The 18,962-nt window shown below is 42.7% G+C and overlaps 1 protein-coding gene across 3 annotated transcripts in view; it reads left to right on the top strand.

Moving 5' to 3' along the window:
* NIPSNAP2 (nipsnap homolog 2) overlaps positions 1–18,962 on the top strand; it is a 59,157-nt gene that overhangs the window by 25,346 nt on the left and 14,849 nt on the right. For all 3 annotated transcript variants that reach the window (XR_005777617.1, XR_005777618.1, XM_040424812.1), the window contains exons 2-6: positions 4,355–4,494; positions 5,101–5,146; positions 11,800–11,894; positions 11,980–12,050; positions 13,395–13,535. Coding sequence is in view for 1 of the 3 variants with exons in the window: in XM_040424812.1 (XP_040280746.1) it covers positions 4,355–4,494; positions 5,101–5,146; positions 11,800–11,894; positions 11,980–12,050; positions 13,395–13,535 (493 nt within the window). In the remaining 2 variants the exon portion in view is untranslated. The remainder of the gene's footprint in view (positions 1–4,354; positions 4,495–5,100; positions 5,147–11,799; positions 11,895–11,979; positions 12,051–13,394; positions 13,536–18,962) is intronic.

Below are 18,962 nucleotides of genomic sequence, written 5' to 3'. Positions count from 1 at the left end.
TCAAGAGTCTGGGTTCTGGAGAACTCATGGGTGTTATCTCTGGGTGATGTGTTTCAGAACAATGTTTTTTTTGTACTTTTGCCGACTTCCGAGAAAAATTCTCACTGCTTCGGAAGGCTTTTAACAGATATTTGCAACTACGATATGCCATACATGCACACTTTTCGAGCACTTAGGTTAAAACTTCGAACTACCCCTTAATTGGGGTCTTCCGATCACAGGGGCCACGTGGATTTATATCTTCTTTATCAGTTGGGAACTAAACTGCAGAATGTACAAATACCTGCTATTGGGAGGTGGAGGGCCATGATCCCTGACCTTACAGAGGAGGACATCTTTGACCTGCTAGAATCCCCCCTCTTTTGTATCCCCCCTGCTGTCAACAAGTTAATTCAAGTATGCATTCTTCATCAAAGCTATCGGTCGCCATCCCGATTATATAAAATGGGAAGGTTAAACCATACACTATGCCATAGGTGCTCTAGAGAGGATGCAGACTTTTGGCACCTCATTTGGGCTTCCCCATATATACACAAATATTGGGAAGATGTTGTTAAATTCCTCTCAGACCTTCTAAGCCTTCCGATCCTGTGTTTTATTTGGAGTTTTAGATGAAGCCACATACCCTCTGCAAAGGGTCTATAAATTCCTACCACATCTCAGTTGGAGTTCCTGAGAGGCTGTGAACAGGTGAGCCTTTAGCACCAGTTCACATGCGGCGCTGGACGGCAGCAGTCGCTGCTTCTGTGCCATGCTGGTGGAGTGATGGGACCCGGGGCCCAGGTGGCCTCACTGTACAGTGGGGCCGCTGTGCGGCTGCTGGGCCCCATTGCCTGCTGGAGCGGTGTGGAGGCGCGGTGGTCGCCGCGCCATGGTTAGAGTAGGTTCCCACTTAAACAAGAGGCAACCTTGTCGCGGTAAGTGGGCCTATGCTCTTTGATCAAACTGTATACTAATTGCCTCTTTATAGTGCACAGCAAATGATTGATAGCATTGCTGTATAGCCATGTTTTATCATAAGAAATGCTGATAATTTGTAAACAATGATCATATCAGAAGCATAGGATTGAGGAGGTGCGATTTAGATTCACTCTACATATTATATTATCACATACCCTCATTATGTCCGGATATTTCTGCTTGAATCCTTATTTCTGGCACGCAAAGCTATCGCTCTAATTAGATGGATGGGTGAGAGAAGCCCCTCCTTGTCTCAATTCTCGTGAATACAATTATTCCATATGAAAACATAGTATATAAACACAGAGGTTGTCCTGCCAAATTCTGGGGGATGTGGGGATCATGGTGCTCCTCTCTGCATACTTTATACTCTGCTCAATCACTGACTACTGCCTTGGCTTCTATTGCTTAAAAGTTGTTTATATATGATTATGTGCATTGATGTCAGTGTGTACCTGTATATTTGACTTGTGTCTGTCTACCCACTCAATATTGATATTTCTATGTTTAATGCATCTGTTCAATAAAGTTTTTTTTTTAAAAACATTGCGCCAAAACAGATTTTTTTTTTTGTTAGCTCACCTCCCAAAAAACATAATGTTAATCTATCAAAAAGTCGTATGTACCCCAAAATGATAGCAATAAAAACGTCACCTCATCTCGCATAAAATGAGCCCCCACACAAGACCATAGCCAAAGTAAAAAAAAATATGGCTCTAAGAAAGTTGCAACACAAAAACATGATTTTTATTTTCTAAAAATGCTTTTATTGTGTAAAGCGTAAAAAAAAAAAAAAAATTGACATATTTGGTATCGCCGCATCCGTAACAATATGCTCTACAAAAATATCACTTGATCTACCCCATCAAGTGAACGGTGTAAAAAAACAAATAAAAATTATGGCAAAACAGCTTTTTTTTTTTTTTTTTTTGTCTCCTCACAAAAATCATATAATCAACCAAAAAGTCGTATGTACCCCAAAATGGTAGCAATAAAAACATCATCTAGTCCCGCAAAAAACAAGCCCTCACACAAGACTATAGCTAGCTAGAAAAATTAAATAAATAGGGCTCTAAGAAAATGGCAACACAAAAATATGATTTTTATTACATGGAAAATGCATGTAGCTATTAAAACACACGTCAGGAGCGGTGAAATGTCCTCTTTAATTAACAAATATTTTATGAGGTATCACTGTCTGTCTTCATTTAGATTTTTTCAAATTTTCATTAACTTTGGGATTTTTTATTTTTTTTTATAAATAAAGGTAAAACCTATTGACTCAAATTTACCATTAACATGAAGTACAATCTCTGAATGGCTTGGATAAGTAAAGTGTTCCAAAGCTATTACCACATAAAGTGACACATGTCAGATTTGCTAAATTAGGCATGGTCAGGAAGGGGGCAAATGGCCCGGATGTGAAGTGGTTAAGAAGGGTCATTAGTGAGTAGATGTTAGAGATCACTGTTTTACTGCCACTGGAGGATATGGAGGTCTGAATTATTGATGGGGAGTAGTTAAGTGTACAGAATAGGATAGACCCATGAAGTAAGGGGAAGACCATGATGGTGGCTGACTTGTATTGGTCCTGCAGATACATACAGAGAGTTCTTATTCATGTCATGCTTAGGGTGAAGTATTACGTTTTGGAGCCTACAACTACCACAATAGCAGCAATATTTATTTTTTCTCTCATTTAGGGATAGCTGTGTGATTGCATGGTTTCATCAAGGTCATGAAGTCCAGTATTAGTTTACTATAGTGATCATAAGATTATTCAAAGTCCTCTCTCAGGGTAATTATTGACTACATGGAAACACTGGATTCCACACCAAACTTCTAGTATTTGCAAACCCTGTCATCAAGCTTCCTGAGTTGTCCAAATGGTTTTCTTTTTGTTCCTGTGGTTTAAGTGATCATTAGTATGGTATGTTGTCATTGCGGTATTAAGGGTTTTCCTTTGTAATTATTAAGCATTATTTCAGTTGCCAGGGAGAGGAGAATGGCAGCTGGGACCCAGCACTGGACCTTTGTGGTAGTGGGGTCACCAGTGAACTTTCTGGTTTTCTATAACCTCATTTTGAACGTCCTTTAGAACTCATTCAGATGACAGCATCCAAACTGAACACTAACCCATTATCAAGAAAAAAGTCTACAAAAGTCAGTATCCAATTGAGCGAAGCAAGACAGAAATGAGTCTCCTTCCAAAAGAAAAATATAAACTAATATACAACTTGCACTGCAACCAATCATGAAGATAATTCCAAAAAGGATAACTAGTCCAAGTCACCTGCCAATTCTCTATTCCTTCTCCAAAAACAAGGATTTTTGTATTAATGTCTTTAATCCATCCACTTTTTTGCTTTAGATTACTTTACCTCCAGATGGTTTCCTTAAGTCCCAGTGCCATTAAATCCTTTAAGAGGAAAGCGGTGACATCAGACTAGGGCCTCTTTCGCACAAACTATACGGATTGGCTCAGGGTGCGTTAAGGGTGCATTCAGTGAAACTCGCACCATTTAGCAAGTTCAGTCAGTTTTTTCTGCGTGGGTGCAATGCGCGTGAAAAATCTGAAAGGTTTACAAACAACATCTCCTAGCAGCCATCAGAGAAAAACGTATTGCATCCGGATTGCAATGCGTTGTTCACTGAAGCCCCATCCAATTCTATGGGGCCAGGGCTGCGTGAAAAATGCAGAATATAGAACATGATGCAATTCTCACGCAACGCAGAACTGGTGTGGGGGGGGAAACGCTCATGTACACAGACACACTGTTCACACATTGTACCCGCGCGGAAAACTCACTTGTGTGAAAGGGACCTAATAGTAAAGCATAATCAGTGCAACATTAAGAACATGCGGGATTCATTATACTCACAAAATTAAAAGCAATATCAGTTGGCAACTCCTGCTTCTTTTGGGGCCAATGCACATAGGTGATTTTCATGTGCAGAATGAGGTCATGGGTAAATAAGCACTTAGTAGAGGTTTTTGAGCTCTCAATATTCATGATCTACCCTCAGGTCTCTGAACTGGCCCCTTGAACAGAGCCAGAAGCACCGCTCTGTTCAAAGTGCAGCTCGGCTCCCATTCATCTCAATGGTAACTGGGTACGGCCACTACACTTTGATCGAAGTTGCGCTTTCAGCTCCCTTCAGAGTGGTAGTTTCGGCACCAGAGACTGCAGGGTGTCTGGTGTCAAACTGGCACTGATCGGATATTGATGGCCTATTGTGAGGATTGCTCACCAGCAGCTGGAGCCTGGAGAAGCCCTGGTGTTACAGCACATTGACAAATGAGCACGTTGCAGAACCATGAAGAATGGTCTGTTACCAGATGTTAGGAGCCATTTTCTTCTATTTAATGACATACCATTCAATCTCTTCACAGGGGCCTCTCTGCCTCCAGTTCCAAAGCCAGAGAAGACAGTTGGCTGAGATCACTGTTCGTGCGTAAAGTAGATCCTCGTAAAGATGCTCATTCGAACCTACTGGCCAAGAGAGAGACCAGCAACCTCTACAAGATACAATGTAACTAAGACCGCTTTACATCATTATTCTTTATATATTGGTAACCTATTTAACGCTTCAGTTTTATCCTAATGCGTTCTGAATGGAAAGCATTCCGTTCAGTATGCATCAGGATGTCTTGAGTTCAGTCCCTCTTACGGTATTTGGCCAAAGAAAGTACCGCAGCATGCAGCGGTATTTTCTCCAGCCAAAATTCCCGAACACATGCCGGATCCGGCATTAATTTCCATTGAAATGTATTAATGCCGGATCCGGGACCAAGTGTTCCGGAAAACTGAATCCGGTTTCCCGGTCTGCGCATGCGCAGACCTTTTAAATTTTGTGAAAAAAATAAATTCCGGATGACACCGGAGAGACGGATTCGGTATTTCAGTGCATTTGTAAGCCGGATCCGGATCTGGAAACAAATGCTATCCGTTTGCATCCGGCAACGGAACTGCCTGCTGGAATCCTCAAACGCAAGTGTAAAAGTACCCTTAGCTAGAATATTTTTTTATATTTGGTGACTGGGGTGTCAGATCTCACTTGACATGTTTTTGAAATAGTAAAGTAATTGCATTGTCTGCCATTTCCTTTTCACGCTTTGTTTCCTTTATTTGATTCCAGTTCACAATGTAAAACCAGAATGCCTTGAAGCCTACAACAAGCTCTGGTAAGTTACCTCCTCATTTACAGTAACACTGCTTGGAAAAAGACAGAATGACCTAATGCATGTCATGTATATGTCAAAGGGCAAGAGTGGGATCTTTCTGTTGATGTCTTCATATGCAGGACACTAATCCAGCATCATCCTAGAGGGGAGTATTTACTGTATGGCCACCTGTATACAGATAATCTCATCTACACAGTTCAGAAATTTTGCATACGTCCATTGACTGTGGTGCCGCTTTTGAAATCCACAGCATGTCAATTGTTTGTACAGATTTCCAGTGCAGATTTCACTCAAGGTGACGCATGCCTGTTTTTATGCAAATTTTTCCATATGAATGCAAATCTTGCAGAAGATCAGCATAAAGTACACTGCCATGTGCATGCATCAGAAGAGCAGGGAGAATAGTGCGCAGTGAACTTTCTGCCAGAACGTATGGCCAATTCACTGAAAGACTTCAATGGATACCTGGATATAGTGGTTCTTGACAGTAATGATATCCCCAGTTATATGTACGAGATCACTAGAGATGGGTCTTTGATCCGGGAATCTGTTCTTGTATTATTTGGATGACAGAATGGAAAGTTGGCTTTTTCTTCCTGGAGTTGTTGTCTTTGGCTAAAAGGCTTAGGGATAACTATTGGGTCAGTTGTGGGTCCCAGCAGTATGACCCCTACTGGTTATGAGAACTGGAACCCTGTATCCCTCGGAGCACCCCAAAATGAATAAAATGGCAGGTTGGACATACAAACGGATTCTCCAGGAATGGCCAAAAGCTGTACTCTGCTGTCTCCCATAGAGATGAATGGAGCGGCAGAGCGCTCCAAGGAAAACCGGGTCCCCATTCCCGTGATCAATGTGCGCCCCCAGTGGTAGGGCCTCTACTGATCTACTAGTTATCCCCTATTGTGGGGACTTAAAACATTTATTTGGTCAGGACGCTTCTGATTGTCCTTGCCAAATCTGGAGCTGCATAGAGATCCTGCAGCTGCAGGAGTGGAGAGATGGTTTTCAGAGACAGCCAGACTAGGGTTATCACATGACCAAAATTTTGATTTCATTTTTCGATCCCATAAAAAAATACTGCGATACTCGATACCACGCGAAAAAAATTAAACGCCAAAAAAGCTGTGTGCATTCCGCATTTTATAGAACAGTCCTATCCTATTTTTTGGGGGGGACAAGGTGACAAAAAAAATGGCAAATCATGCGTTTTTTTTTTTTTTTCTGTTACAGCGTTCACCGCATAGGAGATTATTTTTAAAATATTTTAATAGTTTGGACTTTTTGGACGTGGTGATATGTAATATGTTTTTTTATTGTTTTTATATGTAAAATTGGGAAAGGGGGTGGTTTATACTTAATATTTTAATGTTGTTTTTTTTTATTTTATATTACTTTTTATTTAATAACTATTTCCCCCCTTAGGGGCTAGAACCTGGGATCTTTTAATCCCTTGTCCTATTCACCCTAATAGAGATCTATTAGGGTGAATAGGTCGTCGCACTCTCCTGGCTGCCCTGTGCATAGTACACACACCAGCATGGAGCTTACCATAGAGGGCTTCAGTAGCATCCTGGCTGCCATGGTACCCAATCGGAGCCCCGCAAATTCACTGCTGGGGCTCCGATTGTAAGCTGCCACTGCACCACCAATGATTATAGTTTATAATACTGGGGTTGGGGGGGGGGGAGGGCACACTGCGCCTACAATGAGGATAACTAACCTTTTAATACAAATATAGGCAGTGGGTCCTGGCAGAATCACATACCCGGCCTCTTTGACAAGGCGCTGCGATCCGCAGCAATTAACCCCTCAGGTGCAGGACTATTGTGGATGGTGTAATTTCTGAATGTAATATTTTACACAATTGATTGTGATTGTTGCATTATGCTTTGGAAGACTTAAAGGGGGTATTCAAGATGCACGATCCTGTGTGGCCAGCAAATGTACGGCACGTGATCGCATCCTGGGATTACAACCTTCAGTGCATGCGTGAGTCTGAATCTCTCGCTAGCAGTTTGGTGAGAAATTCAGACTCGCGCATGTGCTGCCGGTTCTAATTCCAGGCTGGGATCATGTGACGCATGTACGGCACGTGATTCCGGAAGTGCCAGCCATACGGAATTGTGCGACATCTCGGATAACTTCTTTAATAAAGTTTAAACTAAGATAGATGGATACAACACTTACTGCTACATTTGAATTAAAACTAGTGCCCTGATCTGCAGGTGTCGGTCCCGGAAGCTCCACAGGAGAGTGTGACCGGTGGCATGCCATGATGCCATTCTCAGTCTATATGCTTCGACCGTGACACACAGCACTGTGGAGCTGCCGAAACGGGGGCTGGCGTTAGGAGATCGGGGAACCTTTGTTAATTTAAAGGGAACCTGTCACCATGAAAATGCAGTGTAATCTGCAGGCAGCATGTTATAGAGCAGGAGGAGCAGAGCAGACTGATTATATATTTTTGTGGGAAGAGATTTACAAAAACTTTTTTTATATATTTTTTTATATATATATTTTTTTTTCTGGGTTTGAGTCAGTCCTATCAATGATGACAGCCTTCCCTCTATGACTGTGTATACTGAGATAGGACCGTCTCCTCCATACAGCTATCAGTGATGACGGCCTTCCTTCTAGGACTGTGTATACACAGATAGCTGTATGGAGGAGACGGTCCTATCAGTGATGACAGCCTTCCTTCTAGGACTGTGTATACAGAGATAGCTGTAGGGAGGAGACGGTCCTATTAGTGATGACAGCCTCCCCTCTATGACTGTGTATACTGAGAAAGGACCGTCTCCTCCATACAGCTATCTCTGTATACACAGTAATAGATGGAAGGCTGTCATCACTGATAGGACCGTCTCCTCCATACAGCTATCTCTGTATACACAGTCATAGAGGGAAGGCTGTCATCACTGATAGGACCGTCTCCTCCATACAGCTATCTCTGTATACACAGTCATAGAGGGAAGGCTGTCATCACTGATAGGACCGTCTCCTCCATACAGCTATCTCTGTATACACAGTAATAGAGGGAAGGCTGTCATCACTGATAGGACCGTCTCCACCATACAGCTATCTCTGTATACACAGTCATAGAGGGAAGGCTGTCATCACTGACAGGATCGTCTCCTCCATACAGCTATCTCTGTATACACAGTCATAGAGGGAGGCTGTCATCACTGATAGGACCGTGTACTCCATATAGCTATCTCTGTATACACAGTCCTAGAGGGAAGGCTGTCATCACTGATAGGACCGTCTCCTCCATACAGCTATCTCTGTATACACAGTCATAGAGGGAAGGCTGTCATCACTGATAGGACCGTCTCCTCCATACAGCTATCTCTGTATACACAGTCAGAGGGAAGGCTGTCATCACTGATAGGACCGTCTCCTCCATACAGCTATCTCTGTATACACAGTCAGAGGGAAGGCTGTCATCACTGATAGGACCGTCTCCTCCATACAGCTATCTCTGTATACACAGTCATAGAGGGAAGGCTGTCATCACTGATAGGACCGCCTCCTCCGTACAGCTATCTCTGTATACACAGTCATAGAGGGAAAGCTGTCATCACTGATAGGACTGTCTCCTCCATACAGCTATCTCTGTATACACAGTCATAGATGGAAGGCTGTCATCACTGATAGGACCGTCTCCTCCATACAGCTATCTCTGTATACACAGTCATAGAGGGAAGGCTGTCATCACTGATAGGACCGTCTCCTCCATACAGCTATCTCTGTATACACAGTCATAGAGGGAAGGCTGTTATCACTGATAGGACCGCCTCCTCCGTACAGCTATCAGTGATGACAGCCTTCCCTCTATGACTGTGTATACAGAGATAGCTGTCAGTCACTGATAGGACCGCCTCCTTGACATCATCTAGAATGAGCAGGAATATAAATTACCTTAAGGCTACATGCACATGGCCGTTGTTTTGGTCCGCATCACTTCAATGGGGCCACAAAAGATGCGGACAGCACTCCGTGTGCTGTCCGCATCCGTGGCTCCGTTCTGTGGACCGCAAAAATATTACAAGTCTTATTCTTGTCCGCGCTTTGAGGACAAGAATAGGCAGTTATATTAAAGGCTGTCCGTGCCGTTCCGCAAATTGCGGAATGCACACTGATGCCATTCGTGTTTTGCGGACCACAAAACACACAACGGTCGTGTGCATATAGCCTAATACAACTTATACCGAATCTTTTCCACACAAAACTATATATGGATCTCTTCAGCTCCTCCTGCTATATAACATGCTGTCTGCAGCACAGACAACATCATCAATGTGACAGGTTCCCTTTTAAGTTTATTGGTAAGTGGTATATCTTTTTTTAAACACCTATAAACCTATTTTTCCAGCCATATTTTTTCCATTGTATGCATACGTATTTTTGTTTGTCATATCATTGCTTTATGTTGATAGTTTTGGAATAAGGCCTCTTTCACACAAACAATACGGATGCGTTCAGTGAAACTCTCACCATTTTGCAAGCAAGTTCAGTCAGTTTTGTGTGCGATTGCGTTTAGTTGTTCAGTTTTTTTTCCGCGCGGGTGCAATGTGTTTTGATGCGTTTAAAAAAAAATAAAGGTTGACAAATAAAGGTTGTGATAAAATAAAGGTTGACAAACAACATCTCTTGGCAACCATTAGTGAAAAACGCATTGCATCTGCACTTCCGGATGAAATGCGTTTTTCACTGAAGCCCCTTCACTTCTGTGGGGCCAGGGCTGCGTGAAAAATGCAGGATATAGAACATGATGCGTTTTTCATGCAACGCAGAACTGATGCGTGAAAAAAAAAAAAACGCTTACGTGCACACACCCATTCAAATGAATGGGTCAGGATTCAGTGCGGGTGCTATGCGTTCACATCACTGATTGCACCCGCTAGGGAAAACTCGCTCGTGTGAAAGAGGCCTTAAAGAGGTTGTCTCAGTTCAGAAAATGGCATTCATCATGTAGAGAAAATTAATACTAGGCACTTACTAAGGCTATTTTCACACTTGCGCTTTCCCTTTCCGCTATTGAGATCCATCATAGGATCTCAATAGCGGATGTAAACCCTTCAGTTTTGTCCCCATTCATTGTCAATGGGGACAAAACTAAAAGAAATGCGCCAGAATGCAATCAGGGTTTTTCTGTCTGCGATGTGGTGTGGCGCAAGACGGATCCGTCCTGATTCACAATGTAAGTCAATAGGGACGGATCCGTTTTCTCTGACAATGGAGTTTGAGGGATCCGTTATGGCTATTTTAAAGATAATACAACCGGATCCGTTCATAACGGATCTATTATCAGAACGGAAGCGTTTTTGCTGATCTATGACTGATCCAGCAAAAACGCTGGTGTGAAGGTAGCCTAATGTGTTGTGATTGGCCATATTGCTTTCTTTGCTGGCTGGATTTGTTTTTTACATCACATTATATACTGCTCATTTCCATGTTATGACCACCCTGCAATCCAGCAGCGTTGGTCGTGCTTGCACACTATAGGAAAAAGCACTGACCTCTCTGGTGGCCGGGACCACGGGAGTGCACATAGTCCAGCACTTTTTTCTATTGTGTACAAGCACGGCCACCGCTGCTGGATTGCAGGCTGTTTGTAACCATGGAAACGAGCCGTTTATAATGTGATGGTAAAATGAATCCAGACAGCAAAGGAGGCAAAATGGGTAATAACCATACATTAGTAAGTGCCTCGTATTAACTTTGTAAAGAAACCTACAGGGAAGTCGCAGCACTCTCAATCTTGAATCAAGTCCTTGTGTTTATTCACACCCAAAAAAAAAAAAACAGCAACGTTTCGACACACAGGTCTTTCTCAAGCTACATATGAGAAGTGCTGCGACTTCCCTGTAGGTTTCTTTACATTTGAGGGGTCTCTGAGGCCGGGACCTAACGTCACGAGCACCGCTGCCATAACACGGACTAGTTGTTCCAGTAAGTGGTGCTGTCCTACTTCATTCCTTGTATTAACTTTGTCTACATGGTAAATGCCATTTTCTGAAGTAAGACAACCCCTTTGGCTATGGACACATTTGGGGGTAATTTCTCTTTATTATTCCATTGTACTCCTTTTGAGCTAAATATAATTTTTTCAATTGGTCTTTATAAAAAAAAATATATATATTTGAGTTTCTTTCTTTTTCTTTTTTCTTTTCTTTTCTTTTCTTTTCTTTTCTTTTCTTTTCCTTTCTTTCTTTCTTATCGTAGCTCAATTCTTATTTTACTGATATCCACAGGAGCTTTAGGACCACCGCCGATCACGAAAAAGGGGGCCCTGTACCCCTTGCAGCCCCCCTGAAATGAACGGAGCGGCCGCTCCGGAACTCCCATATAAATTAATGGAGCAGTCACACTCGTGTGACGGGGCGCTCCGTTCATTGCAGGGGGTACAGGACCCCTGTTCTCATGATCGTTGGGGGTCATACCGCTGGGATAAGGGATAACTTGAAATAACCGGAATACCCTTTTAACCTTTTGTGACAATTGAAAAAATTATTTTTAGCCCCACATGAGTAAAATGCAATCGTGAAAAAATTACTCCCGAAGGTGTACATGGCCTTTAAGTTTCGTAGCAACACTGTACTTTTTTTAAACACTGTACTCAATCCTATTTGTACATTGTTTTTAAGTGAGGAGGTACTGCCAAAGGTCTATGGAGGAGGGGAATATCCGTGTACATTGGTGGGCACTTGGAATACATGGTATGGCGAACAAGATCAGGCAGGTATGTGCACTTTCATCTTGACGTTTACAGCACCGCTAGCTAATGTGCTTTTATAGATCAAGTGCTGATTCTTGTCCTGTTACAGTTCACTTGTGGCGGTATGAAGGAGGATATCCAGCACTCACAGAGGTGATGAATAAACTTCGGAAAAACAAGGTAAGGCCAAAAACAGCAAATAAGGCATTTAAATTTGTTTTCATTGCAGTATTCACCATACAAGAAAAATATTTTTATATTTTAATAGTTTCTAGCATGGTGATACCAGTTATGTTTTCTCTGTTTATTTTTTTGTGTAAAATTTGTAAAGGGAGGTGATTAAAATTTTTTATATTGTTAAATTTTTTTTTTTTATTGTTTTACTTTTCATTGTAAGTTTTAGTTCCCTAAGGGTAATTGCACACTATGCAGATTATGTGCATTATTTTCCTTGCGGATTTTCGTGTGGAAAAACAACACCGTAATAAAGTAACACGAAAGTGAATGAGATTTGCAAAATCTAAACTCTTTCTTTTGTGCAGAAATTGACCTGCCATGTGTATTTCCAAATCTGCAACTTCATTCCACACCTTTTTTATGTAGGGGGGTTTACATATAAACTTCAATGGGGTATTCGAATAATAATGCAGTCTATGGGATTCTGACTATTAGGCTATGTCACATGCACAGCTTAACAGACAGTTTCCTATGACAGGCCTGGGATCCTTCACAAGGCCCCAGGCTGTCAAAGCAACATATCAGAGCCCAATCGGAGGACAGAGAATGTGTGTGACACCCTCCGATCAGCTAGTGATGGCCTATCCTGAGGATAGGCCATCACTTAGAAAACAGTGGACAACCATAAAATACTTACATAGGCCAGGACTGCCAAAAGGGGTAGCCATGTTTTTCCGTAGCTCTGGCTCATAGAGGAGGACCTCCCCTATATGTCCTAACACAGTATATGGACAGGGGTTGAGACAAAATCTATGACCACATTTGTGTCATGCTTTGGTTATAATGCAGATCTGTTGCACAATGGTTACCAGTGGTGTTCAGTGGACGCATTGACTTATAATGTTGCCCATCTGGGTTTGGCTGTGCAGTTTATTGCCCTGCATGCGGCATGATTCTTACCATCCATCTATGACAGAGACTGTGACGCAAATAAACAGAGCTTTGAACGGTTTACGAGTTATCCGTACATTGTATAGCGGCTGTGCTTGATCTGGCAGCTCAGCCCCATTCACTTGAATAGGACTGATCTGCGCCTAGGTCATATGAACGACGTACAGTGACATCACTGGCCCAGGAAGACGCCTAAGTTCTGTTGGAGTGCCGCAGCCTCTTCATAAACAGCTGATCGGCAGGTGTGCAGGGACTTGATAATGATGGCCTATCCTCAGGATAGGCCATCAATATCAAAATCCCGGATAACACCTTTAAGAAAAATTCTCATATTTCTACCTTCTTCTGAGTATTTATATTATTATTTTTTTTATATTTTATTTTGTACATGGATAGGAATTTGCAGAGTTTCGCAAAGAACGGAGCAGTATGTTGCTATCCCGTAAAAATCAGCTACTACTTGAATTCAGCTTCTGGAATGAGCCTGTCCCTAGACCAGGGCCAAATATTTATGAGCTGAGATCTTACCTACTTAGGGTGAGTTCTGATTCTGCATGAGTATATACATGTGTTACTTGGTACAGAATTGTATAGTGGTGGCATGGAGGACAGTACTAACAAACAACGCTGTGGTATTACATGCATCACGTTACTTTATTCTCTCAGATTTTACTGCATCTTTTTGAAACCTAAAAGCAACACAAAATCCTAACTGGTACTAAATGTTTCTTCATTTTCATAAGGATCTGTTTTACCATTCTCCTAAATTATGTAGGGTCCTGGTGATTTCTGAAGCACTAACATCTTTAAAGGTCACTGCTTCGTTTGGCTCTCTTCACTTGACTTCCAATCCCAGTCTGTAAACTTCCAGATGGTTGCGGTCATGTGTGCACTGTAGCCAATAACTGGCCTCAGTGGTAACATGTCCCCAAGAGACATGTGATCCAGCAGTGACGTGACTAGTGGGGACACATCACTGCTGAGGCCAGTTATTGGCTGTAGTGGCACACATGATCTTGTCCTTCTGGAAGTTTACAAGAAGGGGACCAGACCAATGAGGGGACCCAGGGAACGGAGTGGTGGGGAGCAGATGAGTATTCATTATCCCACTGGTACAGAAGCTTGGGTTAAAATTTAAAGTTAAATTAAAAAATGCTTTTTACTATTGATGTCCTATCCTCAGGATAGGTCATCAATATCAGAACGGCGGGGGTCTGGCACCCAGACCAATCAGCTGCCTTCTCTGCAATGTTTACTTGCTCACCGCAGCAATTGCAGTGGTAAGTTTGTAATTATAACTGGCATCCCCATTCACTTCTATGAGACGGCTCTGTCTGTTCAAGTGAATTAGGAAGGAGCCATCCCATAGAAGTGAATGAGGTTGTCATTACATTGCCCACCACTGCAGTTGCTGCGGCAAGCAGGTAAACAGAGCAGAGAAGACCGCATTTGTACCAGCACTGCCTTCTCTTCAAACAGCTGATCGGCGGGGAGCTGGGAGTTGGACCCCTGACGATCTGATATTGGTCATTGAGGTCATCAATAGTAAAAAAGCAGACAACCCCTTTAACCCCTTAAGGACTCAGCCCTATTTCACCTTAAGGACTTGGCCATTTTTTGCAAATCTGACCAGTGTCACTTTAAGTGCTGATAACTTTAAAACGCTTTGACTTATCCAGGCCGTTCTGAGATTGTTTTTTCGTCACATATTGTACTTCATGACACTGCTAAAATTGGGTCAAAAAAGTAAATTTTTTTGCATAAAAAAATACCATATTTACCAAAAATTTTGAAAAATTTGCAAAATTTCAAAGTTTCAGTTTCTCTACTTCTGTAATACATAGTAATACCCCCAAAAATTTTGATGACTTTACATTCCCCATATGTCTACTTCATGTTTGTAGCATTTTGGGATTGATATTTTATTTTTTGGGGATGTTATAAGGCTTAGAAGTTTAGAAGCAAATCTTGAAATTTTTCAGAAATTTACAAAAAACAAATTTTTAGGGACCACTACAGGTCTGAAGTCACTTTGCGAGGCATACATAATAGAAACCGCCCAAAAATGACCCCATTCTATAAACTACACCCCTCAAGGTATTCAAAACTGATTTTACAAGCTTCGTTAACCCTTTAGGTATTGCACAAGAGTTATTGGCAAATGGGGATGAAATTTGAGAATTTCATTTTTTTGCCTAATTTTCCATTTTAACCCATTTTTTCCACTAACAAAGCAAGGGTTAACAGCTAAACAAGACTGTATCTTTATTGCCCTGACTCTGCCGTTTACAGAAACACCCCATATGTGGCCGTAAACTACTGTACGGGCACACAGTAGGGCGTAGAGGGAAAGGTGCGCCGTTTGGTTTTTGGAGGGCTGATTTTGCTGGACTGTTTTTTTGACACCATGTCCCATTTGAAGCCCCCTGATGCACCCCTAGAGTAGAAACTCCATAAAAGTGATCCCATCTAAGAAACTACACCCCTCAAGGTATTCAAAACTGATTTTACAAACTTTGTTAACCCTTTAGGTGTTGCACAAGATTTAATGGAAAATAGAGATACAATTTCAAAATTTCACTTTTTTGGCAGATTTTCCATTTTAATATTTTTTTTCCAGTAACAAAGCAAGGGTTAACAGCCAAACAAAACTCATTATTTATGGCCCTGATTCTGTAGTTTACAGAAACACCTAATATGTGTTCGTAAACCGCTGTACGGGCACACGGCAGGGCGCAGAAGGAAAGGAATGCCATACGGTTTTTGGAAGGCAGGTTTTGCTGGACTGGTTTTTTTGACACCATGTCCCATTTGAAGCCCCCCTGATGCACCCCTAGAGTGGAAACTCCAAAAAAGTGACCCCATTTTAGAAAGTACGGAATAAGGTGGCAGCTTTGTTGGTACTAGTTTAGGGTACATATGATTTTTGGTTGCTCTATATTACACTTTTTGTGCGGCAAGGTAACAAGAAATAGCTTTTTTGGCACTTTTTTTTTTTTTTTGTTATTTACAACATTCATCTGACAGGTTAGATCATGTGGTAATTTCATAGAGCAGGTTGTCACGGACGCGGCGATACCTAATATGTATACAATTTTTTTTATTTATATAAGTTTTATACAATAACTTCCTTTTTAAAACCAAAAAAAGTTTTAGTGTCTCCATAGTCTAAGAGCCATAGTTTTTTCAGTTTTTGGGCGATTATCTTGAGTAGGGTCTCATTTTTTGCGGGATGAGATGACGGTTTAATTGGCACTATTTTGGGGTGCATATGACTTTTTGATCGCTTGTTATTACACTTTTTGTGACGTAAGATGACAAAAAATGGCTTTTTTTACACCGTTTTTATTTTTTATTTTTTACGGTGGTCACCTGAGGGGTTAGATCATGTGATATTCTTATAGAGCCGGTTGATACGGACGCGGCGATACCTAATATGTATACTTTATTTTTATTTATGTAAGTTTTACACAATGATTTCATTTTTGAAACAAAAAAAATCATGTTTTAGTGTTTCTTTAGTCTGAGAGCCATAGTTTTTTCAGTTTTTGGGCGATTATCTTGGGTAGGGTATGATTTTTGCGGGATGAGATGACGGTTTGATTGGTACTATTTTGGCGTACATATGACTTTTTTGATCACTTTTATTACCTTTTTTGGGAAGTAAGGTGGGCAAAATTTTAATTTTCTCATAGTTTTTATTTTTTTATTTTTATGGCGTTCACCGTGCGGGGAAAGTAACATGACCGTTTTATAGATCAGGTCGTTACGGACGCGGCGATACCTAATATGTGTAGTGTATTTAATTTTTTTAATTTTTATTCAGTGATGAATGTTTTTTTTTTATCTTAACTTTTTTCACTTTTTTTCACTTTTTTTTTGACCCAGACCCACTTGGTTCTGGAAGATCCAGTGGGTCTGATGTCTGTATAATACAGTACAGAACAATATATATTGTTCTGTACTGTATTTTACTTACACTGAACAGATCTGTGCTTTTAGCACAGATCTGTTCAGCACCATGGACAGCAGGACGCCTGAGCAGGCGTCCTGTTGCCATGGGAACCCTCCCCGTCTGCTCAGAACTTCGCAGACGGGGAAGGGTAAGCACGGGGCTGAGGGGGGCTCTCTGGGAGCTCTCTCCCTCTCCATCGGGGGGCTGCAAAGGCACAGCAGCCCCCCGATGGAGAGGGAGGGAGCTCCCTGACCGACGACAGTTAACTTTTTCCATACAGCGGTCCGTACGGACCGCGGTATGGAAAGGGTTAAACGGCTGACATCTGCACAGATGTCAGCCGTTTATACCAGGGTGCCAGCAATGTGCTGGCACCCTGGAATAACCACTAGACACCAACGATCATTCATGGGGAGGCGGGCGGGGGATCGCGATCCCGCCTGCCGCACCGCCCGCCTCCCGCAACGCCCCCACCGCCTGCGACACCCCCCCCGCACCACCCGCCGGCATAAAATCGTGCAGGGGTGCAGGGGGGGGGTGAAAAATATAGATTATAGGCACTCAAAAGTTTCTGATCCCCGCGGTCAGGGACCGCGGGCATCAGAAACTGCAAAAAGCGCAGCAAACCGCAGGTCTGAATTGACCTGCGGTTTGCTGCGATCGCCGACACGGGGGGGTCACATGACCCCCCCTGGCGTTGTCACAGGATGCCGGCTGAAGGATTTCAGCCGAAATCCCGTTCCGTTTAACCCCTCGGGCGCCGGAATACTGATTTCAAGTTAGGACGTACCGGTACGCCCTGAGTCCTTAAGGACTCGGGAAATAGGGCGTACCGATACGCCCTGCGTCCTTAAGGGGTTAAGGCATATTTCTAAGTTGTGAACACTTTTTGTATGAGATTATAAAACAATTGACAGAATAAACAAGTAATCAATAGGTACCCCTCAGAGTCCCTCTGGTGGCCTGCCTTTACATTCTTCATTCATGTATACTGCATGTCGGACCACCACTTAGAGGGTGTCCCATCTTGCTGTTTCTACAACAAGATGAGACTTGGTACTGGCCCTAGTTGGTCGGGCTTACAGAAGCAGCCGAGCAGGCAGGCACATTGCTGTTTCCGTAACTCCCATTGTAGTGAATGGGAACTATGCAAACAGCATAGCAGAACAAGGTACGCTGCTTCCATAACTCCAAAAAAAAACGGTAAGATGGGACAACCCCTTTAACCACGTAACAGTTTTGCCTGAGCTCTGCTTGGGCAGCAGGGTGAGAGAGGGCTGCTTTAACCCCTCATATCTCAGGACTGGTAGCAGCTAGAGATATGGACCTGGTCTTATTTGAAAGCACTCTTAATTGACACTCTCTAAGCTTAAAAACAAGACCAGAACCACAGCATTATTTCCTGTACTTCAGAAGGTGTGACTGTTAGGCCTCTTGTGCGCCCCGTTGCCGTATTGCGGACCACATTTGCGGATCCACAATACACAGGCGCCGTTCCGTGGGCATTCCACATCACGGATGCGGACTCATTCACTTCAATGGGTCCGGAGATGCGTAACGGAACCCTACGGAAGCACTACGGAGTGCTTCCGTGGAGTTTCGTCCCGTCCCTGCTTTCACTTTCAGTTGTTATCACTCCCAACCTAATTTCTAAGTCCTCCTGTGGGCCGCAATGCACGAACACCAACCGTGGGGCAGCCGCAGCGGATCGCGCATCTATTCCCTTTAATGTGTCCACGATCCGGCCGTTCCGCAAAAAGATAGAACATGTTCCAACATTGAAGAGGATGCAGCACTCGCTTGAGCTGTGACCCCTTCAAACTGCCGATCAGCGGGGGTGCCAAAAGTTGGACCTCCATTCTGATTTTGATGACTTGCCTAGAGGATAGGTTACCAGTATCGTGAAACTCTCTTTAACCCCTTAAGGACCTAGGACGTACCGGTACGCCCTATTTCCCGAGTCCTTAAGGACCCAGGACGTACCGGTACGTCCTGACTTAAAATCTGTA

The sequence above is a fragment of the Bufo bufo genome, chromosome 3 (genome assembly GCF_905171765.1).
Source record: "Bufo bufo chromosome 3, aBufBuf1.1, whole genome shotgun sequence".
NCBI classification, from domain to species: domain Eukaryota; kingdom Metazoa; phylum Chordata; class Amphibia; order Anura; family Bufonidae; genus Bufo; species Bufo bufo.
Note: the sequence above shows the minus strand (reverse complement) of the source record. Positions and strands in the feature narration are given on the sequence as shown.